This window comes from Equus caballus, chromosome 17 (assembly GCF_041296265.1).
Source record: "Equus caballus isolate H_3958 breed thoroughbred chromosome 17, TB-T2T, whole genome shotgun sequence".
In the NCBI taxonomy this organism is placed as follows: domain Eukaryota; kingdom Metazoa; phylum Chordata; class Mammalia; order Perissodactyla; family Equidae; genus Equus; species Equus caballus.
Genome location: NC_091700.1, coordinates 18,539,401 through 18,564,558, shown reverse-complemented (window position 1 = coordinate 18,564,558; position 25,158 = coordinate 18,539,401). Strand labels below are relative to the sequence as shown.

Sequence of the window (25,158 nt, the reverse complement as noted above, 5' to 3'; positions counted from 1 at the left end):
CATCTTCCCAACCCCCTCCGTACATAGTTGTATATCTTAGTTGCATGTCCTTCTAGTTGTGGGATGTGGGACGCCACCTCAACGAGGCCTGATGAGCGGTGCCATGTCCGTGCCCAGGATCCGAACCCTGGGCCGCCACAGCGGAGTGCACGAACTTAACCACTCGGCCACGGGGCCAGCCCCCTTGAGGTTAATTTTTGTGCATGGTGTAAGATAGCAGTCTAATTTCATTCTTCTTTATGTGGCTGTCCAGTTTTCCCAACACTGTTTATTGAAGAGACTTTCCTTCCTCCATTGTAGGTTCTTGGCTCCCTGGTCGAAAATTAACTGTCCATAGTTGTGTGGGTTTATTTCTGGGCTCTCAGTTTTGTTCCATTGATCTGTGTGTCTGTTTTTCTGCCAATACCATGTTGTTTGATTATTGTAGCTTCATAGTATATTTTGAAATCAGAGAGTGTGATACCTCCAGCTTTGTTCTTTTTTGTCAGAATTGCTTTGGCTATACATGACCTTTTGTTGTTCTATATAAATTTTAGGATTGTTTGTTCTATTTCTTTGAGAAATGTTATTAGGATTTTGATAGGGATTGCATTGAATCTATAGATTGCATTAGGAAGTATGGACATTTTAACAATGTTTATTCTTCCAATCCATGAGCATGGAATATCATTCCCTTTCTTTGTGCTCTCTTCAGTTTCTGTCAACAATGTCTCATTGTCATCAGTGTAGAGGTCTTTCACACCCTTGGTTAAATTTATTCCCAGGTATTTTATCCTTTTTGTTGCAATTGTAAATGGAATTGTACTCCTGATTTCTCTTTCTGCTAGTTCAGTGTTAGAGTATAGAAATGTAACTGATTTTTGTGTGTTGATTTTGTACCCTGCAACTTTACTGTATTCATTTATTATTTCTAATAGTTTCCCAATGCATTTTTTAGGGTTTTCTGTATATAAGATCATGTCATCTACGAATAGTGACAGTTTTACTACTTCCTTCCCAATTTGGATAACTTTTATTTCTTTTTCTTGCTTAATTGCCCTGGCTAGGACTTCCAATATTATGTTGAATAAGACTGTCAAGAGTGGGCATCCTTTTCTTGTTCCTCTTCTTAGAGGAATAGCTTTCAGTTTTTCACTGTTGAGTATGATGTTAGCTGTGGGTTTGTTGAATGTGGCCTTTATTCTGTTAAGGTAATTTCCTTCTATATCCATTTTATTCAGAGTTTTTATCATAAATGGATGCTGAATGTCATCAAATGCTTTCTCTGCATCTTTTGAGATGGTTTTTATTCTTCCTTTTGTTAGTATGGTGTATCACATTGAATTGCTGGCATTGAACCCTCCTTACATCCCTGGAACAAATCCCACTTGATCATGAATGATCCTTTTAATGTATTACTGTATTTTATTTCCTAATATTTTGTTGAGGGTTTTTGCATCTATGCTCATCAGAATTTTTGTTTTGTGGTTACCGTGAGGTTTGTATAAAAGATCTCATAGATGAGATAATCCCTTTTCTGCTAATAGTATCTTATTTTCATTTTCTTGTGAATGTTCTGTCCTTTTCCTCTTCCCTTTCTATTTTTTTGTTGTCTCAAATTATCTTCTTATATTGTGAGTTCATTACTAAGTTGAAATGGTTATAGTTATTTTTAATGCTTTCTTTCCCTTTAAGCTTTATGTTATAATTAAATGTCTACTAACATATTCTGATATACAGTTGCAATTTTGTGATTCTGTCCATCTATTTATCACCTTGCTTAAAGTTTGTATACCTCTGCCTTTTCGTTTCAGATAGGAGAGCTCTTTTCACCATTTCTTATAAGGGAGACGGAGTGTGATGAACCCCCTCAGCTTTGTTTGTCTGAGAAATCCTTTGCTTCTCCTTCATATTTGAAAGTTAACTGCTGTATAGAATATTCTTGGCTGACAGTTTTTGTCTTTCAATATACTGAATATATCATTTCACTCTCTCCTGGCCTGTAGAGTTTCTGCTGAGAAATCTGCTGATAGCCTAATTGGGGCTCCCTTGTAAGTTATTGTTTTTTCTCCCTGGCTGCTTTTAATAGTCTTTCTTTGCCATTGACTTTTGACAGTTTAAATATAATGTGTCTAAGAGATGGTCTTTCTGCACTGAGATAATTAGGTGTTATATTCATGTACGTGTCTATCCAGTTCCTTCCCTAGATTTGGGAAGTTCTCAGCTATTATTTCTTTAAATAAACTCTCTGATCCCTTCACCCTCTCTTCTCCTTCTGGGATATCCATTGTCCTTATGTTGCTTTTCCTAATTGAGTCAGATATTTATCATAGAATTTCTTTTTTTATTTTTTTAAGTCTTAGTTCTCTCTCCTCTTCCACTTGAATCATTTCTAGATTTCTATCTTCAACCTTGCTAATTCTCTCTTCTATATGATCTCCTCTATTTCCAATGCTTTCTACTTTATTCTTCATCTCATTTATTGAGTTCTTCAGCTCCAGAATTTCTGTTTGGTTTTTTTTTAGAGTTTTAATCTCTTTGGCTAAGTACTCCTTCTGTTCATTCATTTTATTCCTGAGCTAATTGAACTGTCCTTCTGAGTTTTCTTGTAGCCCATTGATTTTCTTCATAATAGCTATTTTGAAGACTTCCAGCTTGTTTTATGGAGAATTGTCATTTTCTTTTTGTGATAGATACCATGTTACCATAATTTTTCATGGTGCTTCTTAAGTTGTTTCTTTGCCAGCACATCTGTAGTAGTGATCACCTTTCTTATTTAGGTAAGGCTTTGTTTACTTTGATTCTGAGCTGGTTCTGGTTGTGTTTGAGAGCCAGCGCTTTCCATCCTCCACTGCCGCTGCCAGAGGTGTCATCAGTGCCCTCATTGTGCTGCTTATGACTCCAAGCTTGCTGATGCCTTGCTGCTTCTGGTGTTGCTGCAGTCACGGGTGCTGCCACTGGCATCACTGGGCTGGCAAGCACCTCTGCTGCTTCCTGGGTCTCCTGGGTCACAGATTCCCCCATCATGGCAGGCTGGAGATGATGGAGAGGCTGGGGTGGGAACCAGGGTCACAGGTACCTCCACCACATCTGGGGTTGTTGGCTCCACAGGCACCACTGCCATGGGTGTGGGTACCAGGATTGGGGCAGTGCTGCAGGTGTGGGGAGGCCTGTGGTCATGGCTCCACTGTCACTACTATTGGGCTCTTCACGGCCTTGGTCACTGCTGTGGCTGGGGGCTGCTGCCCCAAACGCCACCTCTACTGCTGTTCCCAGGTTTTCTTGGGGGTGCTGGCACTGCTGCTGCAGGGGGCACTGGGTTCTTAGGTGTCACTACTGCTGCCAGGCAGGTCAGGGTCATGGATGCTACTGCCACTGCCACAGGGGAAGGAGTACCTGCGTCACGGGCACCACTGCAGTTCCTGGAACCTCCGGTCTTCGGCACCAACACAGTTTCTGGAGCCTCAGGTCTGGGGCACCTCCACAGTTCCTAGAACCTCAGGTCATGGGCATCGCTGCTGCTGCCAGGGCATCAGAGGCTTGGATGCAGCCCCAGCTGCTGGGAGGACCAGGGTCACAGACACCACCAACAGGGGAGAGGTAGGAGACTGGGTCATGGGTGCTGCAGTGGTTCCTGGAGCCTCCAGTCGCGTGTGCCACCTCAGTTCCTAGGTCCTCCAGTCATGGGCATTGACACACTTCCTGGAGCCTCCAGTCTCAGGAGCCACTGACACTGCTCCCCTTGTTCCACTGCGTCCATAAGGTCCAGTCCACAGCCCTTCAGATGCATAGATGTGTGGCTCTCAGGCAGTTGGGCGTGCCATGAGAGAATTCTTTGTTGGTCTGTGGATATCCTACTGGTTGTAACTTAACGGGGAGAGACAAAGGGAGCAAATCACTCTGCCGTGATGCTGATGTCACTCTGCTGGAGAATTTAAGGAAGCAAGAAAGCAGAAAAATCTGAAGACTCCGTACTCACTAAGCTCCTCCCTCCCTCTCCTCAGGTGGGGCCTTCTTTCCCATCACCTTGCATTTCCTCTAATCCCACCCAGCACTTAGAGTGTCATCTCTGAAATAATACCCCAAATCAGCTGAAAATGTGTTCCAGACTCAGTGCAAGCTGAGTTAGGGACCTAGAGCCAGGTACTGCTATCCCCAGATGAACTGAACCTGTGTAGAAGAAACACTGTGAAGAGTTTTAAAGAAATCTCAAGTGCCTTTAACAGGGAAGGACCCTGACCTTGATCATTGTCAAGAGAAGGTAGAAAGCAAGTTATTGGAAAAGTTCACCTGGAAACCAACAGGGAGAGTCAGGAGCAGACTTAAAATAGTCTGTTTTTAACTTATTATCACAATTAATGTCATCTTACTCATGTTGCAATCTAATATCCTATGCTCAATTCCTCAACTTCTGTCTTCATTCCCTCAACTCAAAAAAATGACAGTGTTCTGCATTCACCTCCGACCCTAGTCCAAAAAACTTTAATTGGTAATACACTTAGACTAAAACTGTCATATCATGACGCTTACATTTTGAGAATGGTCAAGGAAAAAAATTAAACAGCAAAACTCAATATGAGAAGTTCATTGCTCTAAAAGAATGCATTTGTAGTTAATTTAACACCTTACCAGTGGGTGATTTCTTCTTTTTCAGAGGGCGCACTCATAGACAAATGTCTCCAATTTGGTCTTCATTATTTTTAAACAAAGGAGGAAGAAAGTCATACACTCAATGTCCCTAGTCTCTTCTAGTTTATTTTTCTTACAATAAATGTATCACATATTCATTGTGGGGGAAAAAATTAAAATTAAAATTACCTATTAAATCACCTAAAACAGATTACAGATAGTTGTCAACATTTTGTGGTAATTCCTTTTCATTTGCATACCACACATAAAATTAGGATCTTAACAAGTCTCCTCATCTTTATTAAGAAATCTTTGCTTTTCTCTTAGATTCTTGGCCTATCTATGGTGCTTGCTGCCCTTACCATCCATATCACAGCCCTCGTCACTGTACTGCACTTGCATGTGTACCGACAGGCTCCTCAGCTCCACTGTAGCCCCCTGAAGAAGTGACCTTGTCCACTGTGGTGTCCCAAAGCTTGCAGCTGGTAGGAATCATCAGCTAGGAAGAAGAATGAACCCACCTGTCGTGATTAATTTTTTGTGACAACTTGGCTAGGCTATGGCACCCAGATGTTTGACCAAACACAAGTCTAGTTGTTGCTGTGAAGGTATTTTTCAGATGTGATTAATGGCTAAAACAGTACACTTTGAGTAAAGCAGATTACCGTCCGTAATGTGGGTGGGCCGTATCCAATCAGTTAAAAACATTAGGAGAAAAGACTGATATTCCCAAGGGAAGAGGGAATTTTGCTTCCAGTCTGCCCTCAGACTCAAGCTGCAAATTCATCTCTTCCTGGGTCTCCAGCCTGCCGGTCTGCCTTGCAGATTTTGAACTTGCCAGCCCGCACAGCTCCAATAGCTTGAAATCAATTTCTCCGTGTGTGTGTGTGTGTCTGTGTGTCTGTGTGCATGTACACACATCCTATTGGTTCTGTTTCCCTGGAGAGCCCTGACTAATACAACCCCGTTCCAGATACTCTGTCCCCACCAGTCAGCTGCATCACCACATGCTGCCTCTCTTCTGAGCTAGCCTTCTCCCTCTCTATTTCCTTCTTTTCTTTCCCATTGCTGGTTCCCATTCCTCCTTTCTGCAAGGAAGTTTAGACTTCCACCTTCTCTCCCACCCAAGTCCTTCTTAGAGAACGCAGTCTTTCAGCCAGAAACTGAATTTCACTTTAACTCGATTGATTTACTCCAGCAGAATGGAAGCAAGGGACGTGGCTGTGCATTAGATGACTGGTACTAGCGGTGGGGAAGGGGTGAGAATACAAAGATAAGTAAGGTGTGTGTTCGCCTTGAAATGTCTTAACAATTAAGGAAATAATTGCAAGAGAGGTAAAGCAAGCGCATGTACAACTGTAACAGAGGGAGGGCCAAGCGTGGAGCAGGAGAGCAGGGCAGAGGGACCGGGAGAGTGATGAGGGAAAGATCCTCCTCTGGGAGCAGGTAGGGAGGGACCAGGATCAAGGAAGGATCATGGAAAAGCAAGTCCATGAAACACGGATAGGATTTGGAGCACAGCTGGGAAAAGTGCAGGATGAGTTGGAAATGGGCACAGTCAGAAACAAGACTGGATTTCCAGACCTAGAGTTCAAGAGACATTCAATCACATTTCACCTAGAAGGTTTCCGCAACATCCCATGGTCACCATGACTCACTCCCACGTCGGCTTCCTTTACCAACATCTCTTTGGCAGTGGAAGAAAAATGTGATTCTTTAGATCATTCAGGCTCAAATCCAAATCCCAGATTCAACTTTTCCCCTCCCAGTGGTGACTGCATCGTAGGTGTTTTGCAGGGTTTGAAAGCCACTTCGCAGTCCTTTAGTCTGACCTCCATCCAGCCAGCACCTGGTTGAGGGTCATTTGGCCTCTTGTAGACTCCTTTCATGATAGAAACTCACCGCTCATTCTGTTTATATATGTAAATGTCTCCTGTAAAGAAATGTGGCACCAGAGTTGTCAGCTCACACAAGGTGTGACCTGGAAGCTTAGAAAGGAGAGAAGAAGCAGCCACCTCATTGAGACACCAAACTCCTATTGATGGAGCCCAAAATTACAATGGTTGTTGGGCAGTCACATCATATCAACTCATAATGAACGCAGACTTCATTAAAATTTGAGATTCAGCGCACACCTACTGGTGTCATGCTCCCTCTTTCTCATTTCATAGCTAATCTAAATTCCTCCCCCTGATTGACAGTGCCCCACTCTGACCTTGCCTGACCACCACGTCCATCTATTCCCCAACGCAAGCCCTCTACAACAGTCAGGCCAGCCAGTCTGCCGTCACGTGAACACACCACATTCATCCCAGCTGCCACACGCACATGCCTCCCTCAGGCTATGCTGGGCATCCTCTCCCCTCCGTCCAGGCCATGAAGCTCTTCACAGATCTTCCCATCCCATTGAGCTCTCCTTCCTCTGATCCCCTGCAGAAAAGAATTTGCCTTTTGTGTGTCTTATATTGTGAAATAATAGTCTGTGTGTTAATATATTATACTCTATGTGATAATTAGTATATATTTATAACGTGTTCTTCTGTGGTCGGAACGAAGAGCATTATAGTAAGTCACCCCAGGATACGAATTTAAGGGCATGAAAATGTCACCCAAAAATTGGTACTGATCTGCTACAGAAATATCCTTATCTAGGAAATTACTAATGTTACTGAAGAAAGCCTGGAAATTCTAAAGTCCATTAGAAACAAACAGACAAAATAAAAGAAGGAAAACAGTCTAGATATATGTATTAGAAGAAAATTGTCACCCAGCTAGGTGTATTTTGACATGGCCCAAGAAGTAAAGAGGTGTTTTAACAAGAGCTATGCTCTGCATGGAGTTTAGAAAGCAAGAAGCCAAAAACCAAGAATCCAGCACTTCTTTGGGAAGTCATCCTGTCTCCAGATGGCAGACCAGATACTTTACAGAGAAGGTCAATTCATCAGGCTACCATGCTTCATGGAAATAACCTACCATCCTTGATGGAAAGCATCCACCTCTTCTGATCCTAATTCTAGAGCACCAGAAGGCAGCGTGTGGGAATGTGTTGGTCTTCCAAGCAGACCTTGCCATCAAGTGCCCCTTGAGCCAGAATGCATCTCCAACAGAAAATAGTTACATTGGCATTGTGGCCTATGATCCCATCCCTTTCGAGTTCGATGACTTTGCAGCATCATTTCTGGGCCTGCAGAGCTGTGCTCTGGAGATTCTCTTCACTGATGACACCTGTAGCCCCCGACTGGACGAAGGGAAGCTTCCATATTTGACAGGCCCCTTTCCCTCCAGCAGCACGGTCTCACCTCCCTGTTAGAGTCAGCACAGGGCCCCATTCTTCCTCCAGGGCTCTCTCTCAAGTACACAGACACCTGACTGACTCTAAGATATCTTGGAACTACTCTTTTCCCCGTATTTTCACCTACCATGCTCTTCTCCTAGTATCTTCAATTAATCCACTCAACAAATACTTCTCGAATTTACTCATTCATTTAACAAACACTTGTTGAGCCTCCGGAATACATCAAGCACAGCACTAGTGCTTGCACAGGGTCACAGAGAGGTGAACAACATAGCCATGATTCCTGCCCTGAAGGAGCCCACAGATGAGTGAGGAGGCAGATAACAAATAAGCAAGCAGAGTCACAGACAGTGAGCTCTCCGATAACCAGGAGCAGGGCTCCTTGGTCCTAGGGCTGGGGCACGGAATACACAAGGTGAGCATTTGTAGAGCCAGAAAGGAAGTGTCAAAAAGGAAAAAAAAGCCACATACACACACACCATGATGGATGGATATCAAAAGGGAAACAGGAACCAAATGAAAGAGCTCCCAATGGCCAAAGCTGAAACAATTTGAACAACAAAATAAATAAAGTAGTATTTATTGGATTATAAACCAATGTATAAAATAAATATCCATGAGTCCATTCTGATATACAGTAGTCCCCCTCATCTGCAGGGGATACGTTCCAAGATCCCCATGGGTGCCTGAAACCATGCATAGTACCAAACTCTATATATGCTATGTTTCTTCCTACACTGCATACCTATGATAAAGTTTAATTTATAAATTATGCACAGTAAGAGGCGAACAACAATAACTAATAATAAATAGAAGAGTTATAACAATATACTGTAATAAATGTTACCATAGATCTTAGCAACCTCAGCGTATGACTTTTTTCTTTCCTTATTAAGTTGAGAACTTTCACCTTTTCACTTAAAGGAAGCACTTTATGGCTTCTCTTTGGCATGTCCGAATTGCCAGCATCACTACTCTTGCATTTTGGGGGCCATTATTAAGTAAAACGAGGGTGACTTGAACACAAGCACTGTGATAGCACTCAACAGTCCATCAGATAACCAAGATGGCTACTGAGTGACTAATGGGCGGGGAGCCTATACATGGCGGATCCACTGGACAAAGGGATGATTCACGTCCAGGGAAGGACAGAGCAGGAGGGGGTGGGACTTCATCACACTACTCAGAACAGCAAGCAATTTAAAACTTATGAATTATTTGTTTCTGGAATTTTCCATTTAATATTTTCAGATGGTGGTTGACTGCAGGTAACTGAAACCACAGTGACAAGGAGAGACTATTGTAAACAAATGATTGAATAAATGATTAATTGGGGAGAAGGGACAAATCTCTCACACAGAAAAATAACAGATGATTATGTAGCTGCCCTGCCCTCAAAGAGGTGGAGCAAAGTCCCTGCCCCTCAAGCGTGAGCTGCACAGTGACTTCCTTCCAAGGAGGACAGTGTGGAAAGTGGGGGAAAGAGTCACCGTACAGTGGAGAAACCTGACAGACACTACCCCAGCCAGATGAGCAAGCTTAACATCGAAAGCGATGTCACGTTGATTATAATATGTGCCCTTGCTATGATGTAATGAAAATGGCACTTTACCTCTATGATCTTCCTCCTCAAAACACATCACCCCCATCTAATCACGAGAAAAACATCAGACAAACCCCAGTTGAGGGACATTCTACTAAATACCTAACCAGTACTCCTCGAAATTATTAACATCATCAAAAACAAGGGAAGTCTGAGAAAATGTCAAGCCCAGAGGAGCCTAAGGGAGACGTGAAGATGGAATGTCATGTGGGACCCTGGATACAAATCCCAGAGCAGAAAAGGACATGGGGTAAGGACTAAGGAAATCTGAATATAGTATGGATCAGTGAAAAATAATGTGTCGATATTGGTTCCTTAATCGTCAACCAAAGTAGCGCGCCAATGTAAGACATTGATATTAGGTGCAGGGGATGCGGTAACTCTCTCTACTGTCTTTGCAATTGTTCTGTAAATGTAAAATAAAAAGTTTATTACAAAAAGTAAATAGACCCAAACCATAGCTTAGGCTTTTATTTCATCTACTTGGAAGTCAACGTGGAGTACTAGGGAGCAACTGCAGAGGAGTAATCAGTACCTCAGGCTAATTCAGTACTTCCAGTGCCCACAGACAGAAAGAGGAGGACACTAGGCACACTTTCTTTTTCTTTTTTTATTTTTTTGAGGAAGATTAGCCCTGAGCTAACTGCTGCCAATCCTCCCCTTTTTGCTGAGGAAGACTGGCCCTGAGCTAACATCCATGCCCATCTTCCTCTACTTTATATGTGGGATGCCTGCCACAGCATGGCTTGCCAAGCGGTGCTATGTCCGCACCCAGATCCGAACCTGCGAACCCTGGGCCACTGAGAAGCGGAATGTGCGAACTTAACTGCTGCACCACCAGGCTGGCCCCGAGGCACACTTTCTGATAACTGCTTCACAATGAGATGGTTGCTGAGCCCCTTCTCAGTTTCACAAAAGCACTGGCTATTGTAAACATACACCTCAACCTCCCAGAAAAGTCCTTACCTCATCACAGCAAAATCTGAATGGAACAGAGAATTGTTATCGTCAGGCAGCAACTGACATTTTGCTCATTGCAGGTACTCAAAATTTGTTGAGATATTATTTGTAAATCACTTTGCCACATTAAAACATCCGTAACCAAACAGACATTTCTCCAAAGATATACAAATAGCCAACAAGTACATGAAAAGATGCTCAGTGTCACTAGACATCGGGGAAATGCAAATCAAAACCACAATGAGATACCACCTGACACTCACTAGAATGGCTATAATTTATACTGAAAAAAATGGAAAACAGCAAGTGTTGGTGAGGATATGGAGAAAGCGGAACCGTCATACTTTAGCGGTGGAACTGTAAAATGGGGAAGCTGCTCTGGGAAGCTGTTTGGTGGTTCCTCAAGTTAAACACAGAATTATCGTATGACCCAGCAGTTCCTCTGCTCTTTTGGTTTATACCCAAAAGAATTAAAACAAGTGTTCAAACGAAAACTTGCACACGAATGTTCATAGCAACACTATTCACAATAACTGAAAGATAGATACAACCAAAGCGCCCAGCAACACATGAATGGATAAATTTTCAGCCATTAAAAGGAACAAAGTACTGACACATGCTACATCATGGATGAAGTTTGAAAAGTCACGCTAAGTGAAAGAAGCCAGACACAGAAGGCCACATATTGTATGACTCCTTTTATATGAATTATCCAGAATAGGCAAATCCATAAAGACAGAAAGCAGAGTAACTGCTTAACGGTTATAGGGTTTCCTTTTGAGGTGATGAAAATATGCTAGAACTAAATAGTGGCGATGGTTACAACACTGTGAATGTACTAAACGCCTCTATACATTGTACAATTTAAAATGGCGAGTTTATATGTATTTTACCATAATGAAAAAGCAAAGAACATCCATCACTAACATGTTTCGAAGCATGGTCCTTAGACCACCTCTACCGGCAATACTCAAGACGCTTGATAAAAACGAAAATTCCTGGGCTCACCTGAGACTCACGACATCAGATTCCCAGCACCCCGTACAGTATTGTATTATCCTTTCAACAGCATCTCACATAACCTTTGCACACAGATTTTCAAATCAAACTAGAAAACTCTTGAGACAGGAACTGTCTGCTTTATGTCCCCAGCCTAACATAGGCCTGTCCAATGTAGGCTTTCTTATCGAATGAATAGGCAAGTGTTAGTTTCTATTCGAAGGGGGCACAGAGTTCCTCTCCTCCAGGTTCTAGGACTATGTCAGTTACCAAGAAGGGTCCCTGTCTGTGTTTCCAGCCTAGTCTGTGAAAGTCTGAGCAATCCAGTGTCGGTCACTTTGTGAGTGTGCACCAGCGGCCTACGACGGGCACGGAGTCTCCGTAAATAAAGGCATGAAAGGCCACCCAGAGAATTCACAGACTTTCAAAAGAGCATCTCACCATCATCCCTTCAAACCTCCTGGTATTGCAAAGGGAGGTCCATACTTCGCATATTTTGTGCTGATTAAATTTATGGTCTTGGAAATCATCATTAGATGCAGAAGGAAGATATCAGTCAAATGAGTTTCATGGCACCGATTCCAATTAAGACTGCAAAAGTCTTGTTGTTAGCTTTGTGTGTCACTGTAAGTGGACAGGAGGGTTGTATCATCTCCTGAAGGTTTTTCATGTTAGGCACACAAAGTCAACAATCAGTCAACACTTGACATGCGTTCGGATATCGTTAGCATAAAACGTTTAACTAACTTTTCAGTTTTCAAATGAACATTTCAAGTCCATGAGTGTCATATAGTACATATTTAATTTCTGCTGCGACAGGACCATCTGAGGAGAAGTGAGGATTGAATGAGGGAGTGAAGCGTTAAGAGACGAATGACAAAACAAAAACCCAGCACCACACCGTGTGGCCAGTACAGGTAACCTGAACAGGAAAGAGAGATTTCTGCACAGCATGGAGACGGTTCCCTTTCTGGACACCTGAGCAAATGCAACACATACTCTGTGACTACTTTGGTTCAAAAGTGCTTTCCTGCAGGGGTCCCGGAACAACTTCATTGGTCCAAAATATAACTGATCAGACAGAGTGTTGCTTGGAAGCAGCTGTGGGAGTGAGAATGTGGGCAGTCACACTTAAGGAGCAAAAGCTATTTCCAGGATTATCTTCTATGCTGGTTGGGCTTTGCCAATGATATGCAAATACTCATGGAGCAGCATCTACTACCTGCAAAGTGCTTTACACAGCACTGTGGGAATTCGCAAAAGGCTTAAACTGTTCATGATCCCCAAAGGTTACAATCTGCTTTTAGAATTGAGCCATTCTGCTACACAAACAGATGTGCCTGGCTGAAGTATTTGCCCGGATTGGTGGACAGAAGACTGGAAAGGTGCCAAACTGTGGAGAGGAGGACCATTCAAGGCACAGGACACATTAAGGCAGCAGGTCTGTCTCACAAGAAACCCTGAAGCAGGATTTTGCATATCTCCACCACTACATTGAAGGCCACTCCAGGGGCCACCCCAATGTATTCTTCTAAACTTATCTGACTCAGGGGCAATTCTCTGCGAACCTTGTTCTCAAACAAAATATTATGAAAGGTGGATTTTTACATAGTCTTGTTCATCTTTTGTGACCCTGAAGAAACATCTTAAGAACACTAAACTTGTGGCATGAGAGACTCTGACCTACCAAGCAGTACATGGTTTAGACGCCGACATTTAACTACCAAACAGTTTTGTGGAATAAGCAAGTCACATATCTCTTGTTTGGTGTAGGACAGGTTCGAACCTGTAAAGCAGGGTCCCTAAACAGCTTCCACCATTTCCACCCCACCAGCCCCTGCACCAGCCCCTGGGCGTTCGGCAGCCTGCCTGTGGAAGGGGGCCGAGCAGGGTCTTCACGTGGTGTGCCGGGCCGGCTGAGGAAGGCCCGCTCTGCTTCCCCTGGAGAAGGCTTCAAAGGACGGAGGTAACTAATAAAAATAACCCCTTTAACCTTTCCAAGTGGTCATTAATTAATAAAGAACAACAGTCACTGTGCCTCCAGGCTGCTCTCGAGGAGAGGTCACGCGCGGGGACCCTGCGGGCTGTAAGAGGGTGGCAGTCTCCAGAAAAGAGGAGGATGTGTCTCGACAAAAACATAACCTGCCCCTAACGCCGGTCCCAGCGGGTCCTGGGTCAGAAGCCTCGCCGTGGGCGGCGGGCCCCCTGGCCTCGGCCCTCTCCCTAGGGGGTCGTGCCAGGCGCGCGGGGTTCTCCGCCGAGCGGCCCCCCAGCCCGCGCAGAGGCTCCGCCGGGAGACCTGGGCCGCCCCGCTCGGGCACCAGCCCCCGCGCCCGAGCCCCCGACGGCGGGCCGTCTGCGCCCCGCGCCCCGGGGCGGGCAGCGTCGGCCCCCGCGCGCTCGCCTCGCGCACCCGCCCGGGAAGCGTCAGGCAGAGGCGGGGTGCGGCGGTTAAAAGGCGCGGCAGGTGGGAGCCGGGCCCTGAGCGCCGCGGCCCGGAGCGCCGACTGCACACTGCCCGCGGCGGCCGAGCCGGCGGCGCGCCTGCCCCCTGCCTGCCCCCTGCCTGTGCCCCGCCTGCCCCCGCGCCCCGCGCCGGACCCCGCGCCGGACCCCGCGCCCGCCGAGCAGGTAAGCGGGCGCCGGGCGCGCTGCCACCAGGACGACGCCCCCGGGGCGCTGGCGGGCCGTGCGAGGCGGCGGGTCGCGGCGCCATCTCGGCCCCTCGGGCGGAGGAATCGCCTCCGAGATGCCGAGAGGTGAGGGCGGCAGCCTGTCGCCTCCTCGCCCTTGTCGCCTGTGTCGGCGAGCGCTCCCCGGGGGGCCCGGTGGCCGCGGGGCACGCCGCCTCCAGGGACTGCAGGTAGGGGTGGGCGTCCCCGTGGGTTGCCCAGGGCAACCTTATCGCTCGGGATCCGCATCCTCCGGGGCCGCGCGGCCCCGCGCCCTCTGCGTGCTGGTTCGACTTTTACCCCAGGTGGTCCCCCTTTGACTCGCACAGCAGGTTTTATAAATGTGTCACCTCGTGTGTATAAATGGCTGCGGTGGGGACCTCTGCCCCTTCCCCCACTTCCTTCGCTGCGTTTTGGATTTTCTTAGTTTTGGTGGGTCACTCCCAAAGCCCCGCTTGGATTCGCCGGGGAGGAAAGCCAGTTCAAGAGAGGAAGGTTTAAGTTCAGCCAGACCCTGCGATTCACGGCCAGTCTTTAAGTCCCTGGTAGAACTGACCCGTGTGGCTGCGTGATGCACACCCGGGGAACTTGTGAAACGGGGTGACAATAATACAATTACTGGACAACAATAATTAAGTGTCATTAGTGACACATCTCAGCTAAAAGGTGGAGGCGCCAGCGGTACTTCCTGTTTGGTGAAGCAGACCGGTCCCAGGTCTCCTGGCATCGTGGGTGTTTTGAACTGGGCTGGCCTCCCTTCCTGGAGAGCAGGACGAGTCTGAGGGGAGTGTGGCCTGAAAGCAGCTCCGGGTGCCTGGAGGGCGAGGGCCCGGCAGCCGCTGCACCCACTCTGCCCAGCAACCTGGGTGTCCCCTAGGTGCAGTCCCTGTCGGTTTAGTGCCTGTTTGACTAATCATGCACGTTCTTCTTTTCCTTCAGTGGACTTTATGCCGTAGAAGTATTTTCTTGCCCCAGTTCTGGTAGAATCTAGCCACTGTTCTAGAAGAAAATGTCCTGCCCCAGTGCAGTTTCCTTAGAATTGTGGGATGCTGCTCAAAACTGCTCCTGTGGAGAGCTTTGTCTGCTGTTTGGATCAGACAGAGAGTTTGGGGGTGTTGTCTGAACTCTGCCAAGGAGGGGAGAAGGCGGTTATGAAGAGAGAGCACATCACCCTCCAGCCTGTGACATAACTGGGGGCAGGGGGCAGAGGGCTCCCCATTGCCATTGCCCGGTGGCGGAAACCTGGAGGACACTAGTCAGTTCAGCTGCGTCACTGGTGCTTTTATTTGAGAACAAACTCTGTTACAGGTAATGGTGACTTCATTCTCTTTCTCGTACTTTTTCTCTTCTGAATTATAAGAGCGTTAAGGAGGAGAGCTACAATCAGTCTGACTAAACGATCTCAATAGAGTGACGGAAAAATTCTAACCAGCAAATCCTCCCCGTGCATCTTTGATTCAATCTGAACATTCCAGGAGCTGGGAGTTTTGTCTACGTTAGTTAAAATGTTAAGTAGAATAAAATTGTGGGAAAATCATTTTGACCCAAGCTTCCTGGTCATGAGGGCATAATCCTTCCCATGGCTACATTATCGTGTTTTAAGATTTCCGTTTTACTTGCTTGATCCGTTAGAATGGAACTGGGTCCCCAAAGGGCCTTCCTTCATTTTTATTCCCAGGGTCATTTAACTCTGGTTAGACTTAAATGTGTGGGAGGAACATAGGTTTACTTGAATGAGAGACTGCTTAATGCAAATTATTTTTTAAGTCTGAATTTTTAAATGGATTAAGAAATACACGTAATTCTATGAATCGTCCATTTTTATAGTTAGACTCCATAAACAGAAAAAAATTTTCATTTTTATTGAGTTAATTTTGAAGAAGTATATAAATCCTAAATCACTTTATTATTGGTCATTACTTTGATTTTTTAAAATTTCATTATTTTTATTTTTATTTGTTTTGAGGAAGATTGTCCCTGAGCTAACATCTGTGTCCAGCTTCCTCCATTTTATGTGTGGGAGGCCTGCCACAGCATGGCTTGATGAGCAGTGTGCAGGTCCACAGCTGGGACCCGAACCAGCGAACCCTGGGCTGCCAAAGCAGAGTGCGAACTTAACCGCTACACCACCAGGCCAGCCCCAACTGGTCATTACTTTGAAAGGACAGTTGATGAAATTGTCAGTCATTATATTTAAAAATTAGCTGTCCAGTTGTCCCATGGATGACCTGAAATTTCTAGAGACAAAAGATAAAGATTCTTCTTGATTAAGGAAAGAATTTGAGATTTTTTTTTTTAGACTGCTGATTTGGGGGGTAAGGGAGCATATTCAGGTTCTGAAATTCCCTACTTTTTTTTTAACGCTCGGGGAATGGGCTTGAGTATTATTATTATTATTTTGATAGGGAAAAGAATCCACACTAAAGATTTTATTTTGATTTTATTGTGTGTTTGAATTATGGAGCATCAGGAAACTGGCTGTCTCCAGACTTCGCTCATAACGGTGCTGGGGATGAAGGATAAATACCCACAAAGGTCCTACAGCAGCCCCAGGGGGAGGAGCTAAAGAAATATGCCACATCTCCCATTTTTTCCTCAACAGGTAACATCCTCACAGTCCTCCAGGAACAGCGCCGAGGTTTATACTCACGTTGTCACTGTGCACCATTGCCTTCTAGGCCATCAAATGGTGTAGAAGAGGAAAGCCTAAGGCCCTTGAAGAGAGAACCTTGTCCTAATTCCCGGGGTCGGTAAGCTGTGCGTCCTTGGAAATAAGTCTCAGGGGTGCTTGTTTGGCCTTGATGCCGTTGCCTTTTGTCAATACAGACTCTGCTGTCCAGAGCTGACGGGGCAGTTGTGGGGAATGTGTTCTTTTCTCCAGTCTATCAAAGGTCACTGAATGACTTTCAAAGGGCCATCCAAAGGGAATAGAACTATCTAGACAGATACTTTCCCCCTCTTGGTGTATGCTGAGGGCTAGCACTATCGTTTTTAGGCTTTAGTTGTGGTTCTTTCATCAGTGAAACTAAAATGGCATTGTTAAGCAACCTAGTTACAATTAAATTCTGAAATAAGTTTTCAAACAATCAAGAAATTATATGACTGAAGCAGAATGCTAATCGGCAAATTATTTGAATTGTAAAAGGGAAGAACAGTCTATTTTCATAATACTGTGTGTATCATCAGAAGTAAGGTCCACGGTTAACTTATTTTTAGAGCTAAGTATTTCGGACGGTAGCTGTTGGACCACAAAGGCCACGTGGACTTCACTATGGAGGGACCACAAAACCAGATACAGTTCAACTTTCTGAGCTTAAGTGTAACCGCATTCTTAGACATTAAAGACTACGGAAACTCAGCATATCTATTCTTTCCTTAAGTGAGAGCCAGAAAGGCACCAGTTAAAATAAACATCTCTGGTTTACAAAGAGTTAATGTTTTACTTTTTACTGAAAAAGCTTCCTCATTGGCTGCAACCTGCTTGAAGCATGAAAGGAAAGAGAGATTTTGTTTACTAATGCTAATTGCCAAGGGTTCCGATAGATGCAGTTATTTTAGAAAGTGATTTTCAAGAGTATTTGACCTTCAAGTTTTCTATAACCGAAATGTTCATGAACGGTTACCCCAGGAGTTGTGTTTTTACAGGGGAGAGGCTGAGGGTTGGGCCCCGAAGTCTCTTTGCCCCCAGCCAGGGTGGGCCTCGACCCACTGAGGGGTCAAGTCAGAGGAGCAAGTGGAGCCAAACGTTCGCCTTTCAAACGTGCTGAATCACCAGTGTCTGTCAGCTGCCTCCTCCCCCAGGCCCCTCCTCTCCTGGGCTCCTGGAGGGGGAAGAGTGTCCTGGGCAGCCAGGCGTTACCAGTGACTGCAGCCAGGCGTCAGGAAGGTTGGGGCGGTCCAGCCCCAGAGCTGTCTCCTGATCCTTGTGAGGTGAGCTCCCCAACCCTTAGCCCGGGGAGAATGATATGCAGACAGACACTGGGACTTCACTGGCAAGACCCTCAGGAATGCCGTGAACCAGACAAAAGGGTGGAAAGAGAAGCTTTCACTGTAGGAAACACTGGTTGGTTTACTGACTGCCCTTCCCGCGGCACTTAGGGCAAGGGAATGATGGAGAATATGGAAAACAGCTCTTCCTTTTCCAGTCACTTCTACTTGCTAAATAATAGGGCCTTTGTTGCTCTTGCAGGAAGATACTGCGAATCAGATGATTTGTTTCCAGCCCGATTAATTGTCTTGAGTGACCAGTAGGCTAGACAAACTTGTATCTGGGTTTAATCGCTCATTTCTCATAGCGACTTAGGCATCTCGTCTCCTTTTCTTCCTTTAAGGGCACAGGTCAATTGCTGATTTTTAGTTGAAGTCAATAAGTATTGTAAAATAGATTATTGTCTGTTGAGCTTTGTTACTTTGATAGAACATCTTCAGAGCGTGTAATTAGGGAACCCAGAAAAGTCAAAAGAAATAACCAAAGCTACTGTCACCATAATTGACCCTGTTTTTAAAGACGGAGAAGCCCAAAGGAGCCGAAGTGAAGGATCCTGCTTCTAGGAAGCTGGGACAATACTCTGGGGGGGAATTCTGACCTCCTGACCTCGCCCTTGACTTCAGCCTCTCCAGACTCATTCAGCTCAGCTGGCCTTTGTGCCTTGATGGGTCTGCTTCCTAGAAGGCAGGTCCTTGGCCCCCACAGGTGTGTAGTGTTCAGGCGAGCTACAGTGAGAGAGCTCAGAGGGAAAACAGCCTTCCTACCTGTGGGCGAGTCTGAATTCTCTGCACTTTGGGGGGTTTGAGAAAATGTGAACTTTGATAAATCAAGAACTCACTGATTGGGCATTTAATTAACCGAACTTCAGTGGGAGATGTTTATTGGCTGATTAGAGAACATCTTCGTTTTATAGACAAACGAGACTAACCCCCTAGGGTAAGAGCTGCTGAAAGCTGTGTTAAACATGAAGATGCATATGTTCCCATCTGCCCGCTGGGCGCATCCTGAAATGTTTCTGGGACAGAACAACAATAATTAGGAAAATTTAATATAATGACTTTTATCAGGGACTAAAAATTAATTACATAATTCATATTATCTAAAATGACTTTTTATATCAAAGATGCATTTACTCTGGACCTTAGAAATCTCTTTAGGCCATGGATAAGTGCTATATGAAAGAGAGGCTTCAATAAATACACTTTAATTATGGAACCTTGAGAACATTACTCCTGAATGAGGCCCCTCTGCATTACCCCTGACAGACACTCACACAGCCTCTGATTAATGCTTTAAGGATGAGAAACCACAACTTGAAAGAGTTTGTGTTTAAAGAGTTGTGCCTATTTAATTTCCTCAGCTGTTTTTTTAAAAAGCGAAAGCTGGCTTTCTTTTAACTCTACCGTTGGGTCCAGTGCTTAGTCCTAGATCACACAAACATCAAATCCTTCTGACACGCATACCAGGATTGCTGCCATGTGCCTCGTAGTCATCCTCAAGCTGAAGGGTTCCAGCTCCCTCAGCTGCTTCTCCTGGGAGCTTCCTTCTGGGCTCCGCCGCCTGGCTGCACTCCTGCAGACACCCTCCAGCGTGCCAGCGTGCTGGTGTCTTCTTGAAAAGTGAACAGAACATTTCAGATGTGGGCTGCCCCGGGAGCCGGGCACTCTACTCTCTTCATATAGCTTCAGCTTCAGTTTCTTTTCAGCATCCTTGTTGTATGGCACGAATATCCTGCTTATAGCGATATTCCTTATAAGGAATACTGATATTCCTTAATTACAATGTGAGGATGTAGTTACTGAATGAAGCCTGAAAATACAACTAACTTGCTGATGATATGAGGGTCATCTGTAAACATCATTTTGATACTAAAATGTGCTATTGCCATCATCATGGTCACTGTTAGCATACTAAAAGCAACTCTTTAGAAAGAGGTTCAATGATGCTGTTGGAGCATTTTGCTGGGGGCTCAACAGGAAGTTCCCTCATTCGTATATGTACACTGTCTCTTATTTATCCTTCTCCAGGTGTCTGCCCTGCTCTCATTCCAAATCATAACATTCTGACCCCCTTTCAGTTGACCTCTGAGTACTCTAACTTTCAGTTCTTCTGAGGATGGAGACTGGAGCTCTTTCTCAGAAAGTCGACACTAGCTCCCTACCTCTCTCGTACTATATTTTTAGAAATAATTTTTTAAGTAATTTCTCTTTGATAAAGTAGGGGAAGCAACATAAGAGTTTCTGCCTTTTATTTGTTATTAATTAAAATTATCCCATGTACTCCAAGCATTGTGCCCACCTCTTTTTTTTCTTTTGACTCGAGTATCTAATTTTTATGTTTTTTGTTTTTAATTTTATTTTCCCTTGTTTTTTTTTGGTAAAGTTTGGCCCATTTAGTGTTTAAACTTCCTGACATTGCTTTTACAGGTTTGGGCCCCTCCTCCTGTGTGTGGTGATCTGAGTTGTCCTCCATCTTTTTGTCACTTTAAAATCTGAGCTCCTCAGGCTGGCCAAGGCCCTCCCTTCCTTTGCTGACTCTCTCAGAACCTTACTGACACACTTAGGAACCCTCATTCCTGCTTTACAAGTCTTCAGCTATGGAATTCTCTCTCTCTTTTATTTTTCATTTAAAAAATTAATATACTTCCCTGAAGTCTGGGCTAAGTTAAAACCATTATTTGAGTTTTCCCGTTTGTGCCCCAGTGTAAGCTTTTAGCTCAGTTTTGGTTTGGATGTGACAATCCAAATGCTCTTATCATATTCTGTCTTAAAACTTTTCCTGCTCCATGGTGTTTGAACAACGTCTGAGATCTATAAACGTTCTGAAGTCCTTTACTTTTTTCTGGCTAATGGAGTTGGAATAGGCCGGTGTGCACTAAAGCCTTCAGTTTGACCCAAAAATATTTCTCTCAGGCTCCTTATTGCCAGCTGCACCTCCTTTACTGTTGGCCGGCCTCCGGGGCCTGGGAGCCCTAAGGAGTCTGAGGGTGCCGGTTTGTTTAAGTGCTGTTCTTTGACTCCTTCTTATGGATTATTCAGAAGGGAAGAATCTGGAATGTGAAATTCCGCCATCGCTTTATCCTGTCTTCGATAATCAAGTGCAGGGGCAGGTACTGAAGGGTGGCCACCTCGCCCCACCCCATTCTGCCCATTGACATGTGCTGTGCTCCCACTCTGCATAGCTGTGATCCAGCACCTTTGCCAAGTCCACTGACGGGAAGGCATTTCTGTCTGGAAGGCTCCTCAGCGCCTCTGGTCGTGATTCCTCCTGCCTCACAACTGTACTGAGAACCTACTGAGTCTAGGAACCAGACTGTGCCTTGGGATTCAAAGATGAAATAGCTGACATCTATATACAGTTGACGCTCAATAAATGCTGAGGGAAGGCTTGGCGGTTGTTATTTACTTGGCTTTGGCAATGAGATGAAAGGGAGGAGTTTTCCTATATGTTTGCTCCGCATGTTTTGGGAAGAGGAAAAGGCAATTGGAGAGACTCGTGATGGGGACATTTCTGGCTGTGCCCCTGCTCGCGCCCTCCTTCACTCCCTTTCCACAGCATGTGCCCCCCACTTCCAGTGCCTCCTTCAGACAGAGGAGGATCCACACACATGTATAAGGTGGGTGCTGGCATTGCTTCCTTAGATCTCATGTCTTTCTGAGAAAAATGTGGTGTCTAAAAGCCAAACCAAGGGCAAAAGACCAACTTTTCAGGAAGCCACCTAAAATGGGAGTGTGCCTCTTACAATATGGACTGGCTGACTGTATTGAAGTCTAAAGATCTTGCTTCTGGGGCACACATGAGCACCTCATTCAGCGGCTGAGTGCTGGGCACTCCTGGAGGGGCTGAGGCTGCTTCAAAGAGCAACCAACCTGATGCAGAGGAGGCAGACCTGTGGAGGAGGGAACAGGCCCCGGGAGGGAGGCGGGCAGCCCGAGAAGGCGAGGCCTGACTCACATGTGCTCCGCATGCATTCAGGTGCAAGAGTCTCTCTAAGGTGGATCAGCAAAAGGACTTTAGTGACTCCCTCATCCCCTGAGAGGGGCTGTGAAAAATTATGAGTGTGTTTTTCTGAAGAAAGGGTCTTTTACTTTCAGAAGCTTCTCAGTGGCTTCATTAGTCACCCCCTTCTTTTTTAAGGAGAATGCTGACTGGTTCTTTAGTCTTCTCTGGCAGTGGAGGATAAGGAGGCACGCATTTGCCTTGTAGCTGAAGTTTCTGCAGAAGTCAGGCGGTCCTCTCAGGCCGTGAAATCCGTGGTGAGCAGCGAGGGAGGCTCCGCATGGCCGCGCAGCCGGTTCCTCCATCCATGGCACTCGGTGTGCGTGGGACCTGTTGGGGAGGGAAAGCCGACACTGGCCCTGGTCACAAAGGAGAACAAGCAAGCACTTTTTGTGAAAGCTTGTGATTCTCTTTGAAGAGAATCTTCCAGTAGTTTATGATATTAGGTTTCCTAAGAACACATGATTATAGCAAACGTGCTTCAAGCTAGAAATAGATAGAAATATTTAAAGTAAACTAATTAGTGTTTAGCTTTTTTTCCCCTTAGTCTGCTGGGTGAAGCAGATTATGTCATTCCAATGACTGATTTTTTCTTGGATAAGCCATTCTATGAGTAAAATCTACTGTGGGACCTCTGTGATCCCTTGGGCAAAATCAAAGTGATGCGACATGGGTTTACATAGTGATTAGAAGGGAACTTGGAAATGACTTTGCTTACCCAAGTTCCTGGAGTCATGGCAACCAGCAGCCTAATAGATAATCTGAATTCAGTGGAATCAAGATCATCTGAAACTCCCCAACAGTCATTTCTGGTTCAGAAACGTTAGGAGGTTTCTAGAGTGGGCATTCCTACTACTAGCATTTAGGGGTTGAAGCTGCAAAGTATCACAAAATGCTTTAAGAGAAATCTGCTTCAGTCTCCAGATCACCATACTGTTTACTAAAATCAAAGGAACTCTCCATTAATTAACCTTTGCTAATTTTTGTCTGTTTAGGCATAAACCAGCACGATGGACTGGGGTACCCTGCACACTTTCATCGGGGGTGTGAACAAGCACTCCACCAGCATCGGGAAGGTGTGGATCACTGTCATCTTCATTTTCCGTGTCATGATCCTTGTAGTGGCTGCTCAGGAAGTGTGGGGTGACGAACAGGAAGATTTTGTCTGCAACACTCTGCAACCCGGATGCAAAAACGTGTGCTATGATCACTTTTTCCCCGTGTCCCACATCCGGCTGTGGGCCCTGCAGCTCATCTTCGTCTCCACCCCGGCCCTGCTGGTAGCCATGCATGTCGCCTACTACAGACGTGAGACCGCCCGCAAGTTTAGGCGAGGAGAGAAGAGGAATGAATTCAAAGACTTAGAAGACATCAAAAAGCAGAAAGTTCGGATAGAGGGCTCCCTGTGGTGGACATACACCAGCAGCATCTTTTTCCGGATCATCTTTGAGGCAGCCTTCATGTACGTGTTCTACTTCCTTTACAATGGGTACCACCTGCCCTGGGTGCTGAAATGTGGGATCGACCCTTGCCCCAATCTTGTCGACTGCTTTATTTCTAGACCTACTGAGAAAACTGTGTTTACCGTTTTTATGATCTCTGCCTCTGTGATATGCATGCTGCTTAATGTGGCCGAGTTGTGTTACCTGCTGCTGAAAGTATGTTTTAGGAGATCAAAAAGAGGACAGACCCAAAGAAATCACCCCAATCATGCCCTAAAAGAGAGTAAGCAAAATGAAATGAATGAGCTGATTTCAGATAGTGGTCAAAATGCAACCACAGGTTTTCCAAGTTAAACATTTCAAAATTCAATGTAACTGACTCATAACAAAACTGGTGTGTTCTCCTGAAGGCAGTGGCAGCCTGAAGACCCCCTCTGGGCTGAAAACTTTGTCTTTATAAACAGTTTTCATAATACATAGATACTTGAGTTAACTTTTTGTAGAATAATTGTGCCATTAATATGCAACATAATCAGATATGTGGGCCGTCTCTGAAAACTAAGACGGGATGACAACTGTGCCTTGAGTAGCTCTAACACGTGTAAGTGGGCTGTCTGACATAGTGGGTATTTCCTGAAAATTTAAGTAGGCTACTGTTGTTGATAAAAAGCGTTTATGTAGAAATTGATACTTTTATTAGTAAAAGATTTTTTATAGGATTGAATGTTTTAGTTCTGACTTTGAATTTATGTATTTTTATAATGACTGGTCTTCCTTACCTGGAAAAACATACCATGTTAATTTTAGAATTGTACCATAAGTATCTAAATTTTGAACTTACAAAGGGTCTATCTTGTTGTAAATATTGTTTTGAATTGTCTATTGACAAATGTATGAACTATCTTGATACTCTTAAGGTGGAATGTGTTCATCATACCATGTGTTTTTACTGCTTTGTCAATGTCGACCGAGCTGTGTAGAAGCGAGAAGCTTTTTAAAACTAGCCTATTTCAGTCATTGTGAACAGCTGACACGTGAATATGGTCGCCTCAATAAAGATCAGCCCCATTGCTTAAGCCTTCCTACGCATTCTGGGTTTCTGTTCACTGTGGGTTGGGCGCCCTCGTCCTAGTGGTGTGAGGATTCCATTGGGTTCCTTCTGCTGGGACCTGCCAGGTGGCGGCTTGCTGGGAGTTCAGCTGGGACTCGTGCCTTCTCACATCAGATGAGCAGAGGCTCAGTTGAGCAGCCCACCCAGTCCTCAGCTGGGAGAGGAGTTGGCTGCTTTAGGACACAGCACATGCCCCCTGGGCTGGTTCAGGCTTGACAGAGAGGAGGCTGGGGAAGTTCTCAGCAGCCCTCAGACAAAGCTTGCCTCAGAGGGCTCATTGCCTGAGTCCTTCAGCCCTTGGTGACAGAAAAGCACCCGCAGCCTCGCACCCATCAATGGGGAAACCTTTCTGCCCAGGGTGGGTGTCAGTGAGTCGGTAGCAGACTGGTCACTCTGGAGTAATGATACACATGTGAATGCAACACCTGTGTAAAGTAACGTAATTAGCACGGCATATTATGCATGGTGAAATCTAGGGAGT

General features: G+C 45.2%; 1 protein-coding gene across 13 annotated transcripts; it reads left to right on the top strand.

Annotated features, from left to right (window-relative positions):
• Positions 1–13,216: 13,216 nt before the first annotated feature.
• GJB6 (gap junction protein beta 6) lies at positions 13,217–24,647 on the top strand. Of its 13 annotated transcripts, none has more exons than XM_070239438.1 (4): positions 14,091–14,224; positions 15,077–15,445; positions 16,740–16,887; positions 23,120–24,647. In XM_070239438.1, the coding sequence occupies exon 4, from the start codon at positions 23,135–23,137 to the stop codon at positions 23,918–23,920; it is 786 nt and encodes a 261-aa protein (XP_070095539.1). In that variant the 5' UTR covers positions 14,091–14,224; positions 15,077–15,445; positions 16,740–16,887; positions 23,120–23,134; the 3' UTR covers positions 23,921–24,647. The 13 variants fall into 13 exon arrangements, with proteins under 13 accessions (XP_070095542.1, XP_070095544.1, XP_023477128.1 ...); XM_070239437.1 differs by having other exon boundaries at positions 14,091–14,328; XM_070239439.1 differs by lacking the exon at positions 14,091–14,224 and adding an exon at positions 14,369–14,442.
• The last annotated feature ends 511 nt before the right edge of the window (positions 24,648–25,158 follow it).

Bases quoted from the DNA above. Each gene is read 5' to 3' on its own strand.
- GJB6 (XM_070239441.1), top strand. From the start codon at position 23,135: ATGGACTGGGGTACCCTGCACACTTTCATCGGGGGTGTGAACAAGCAC.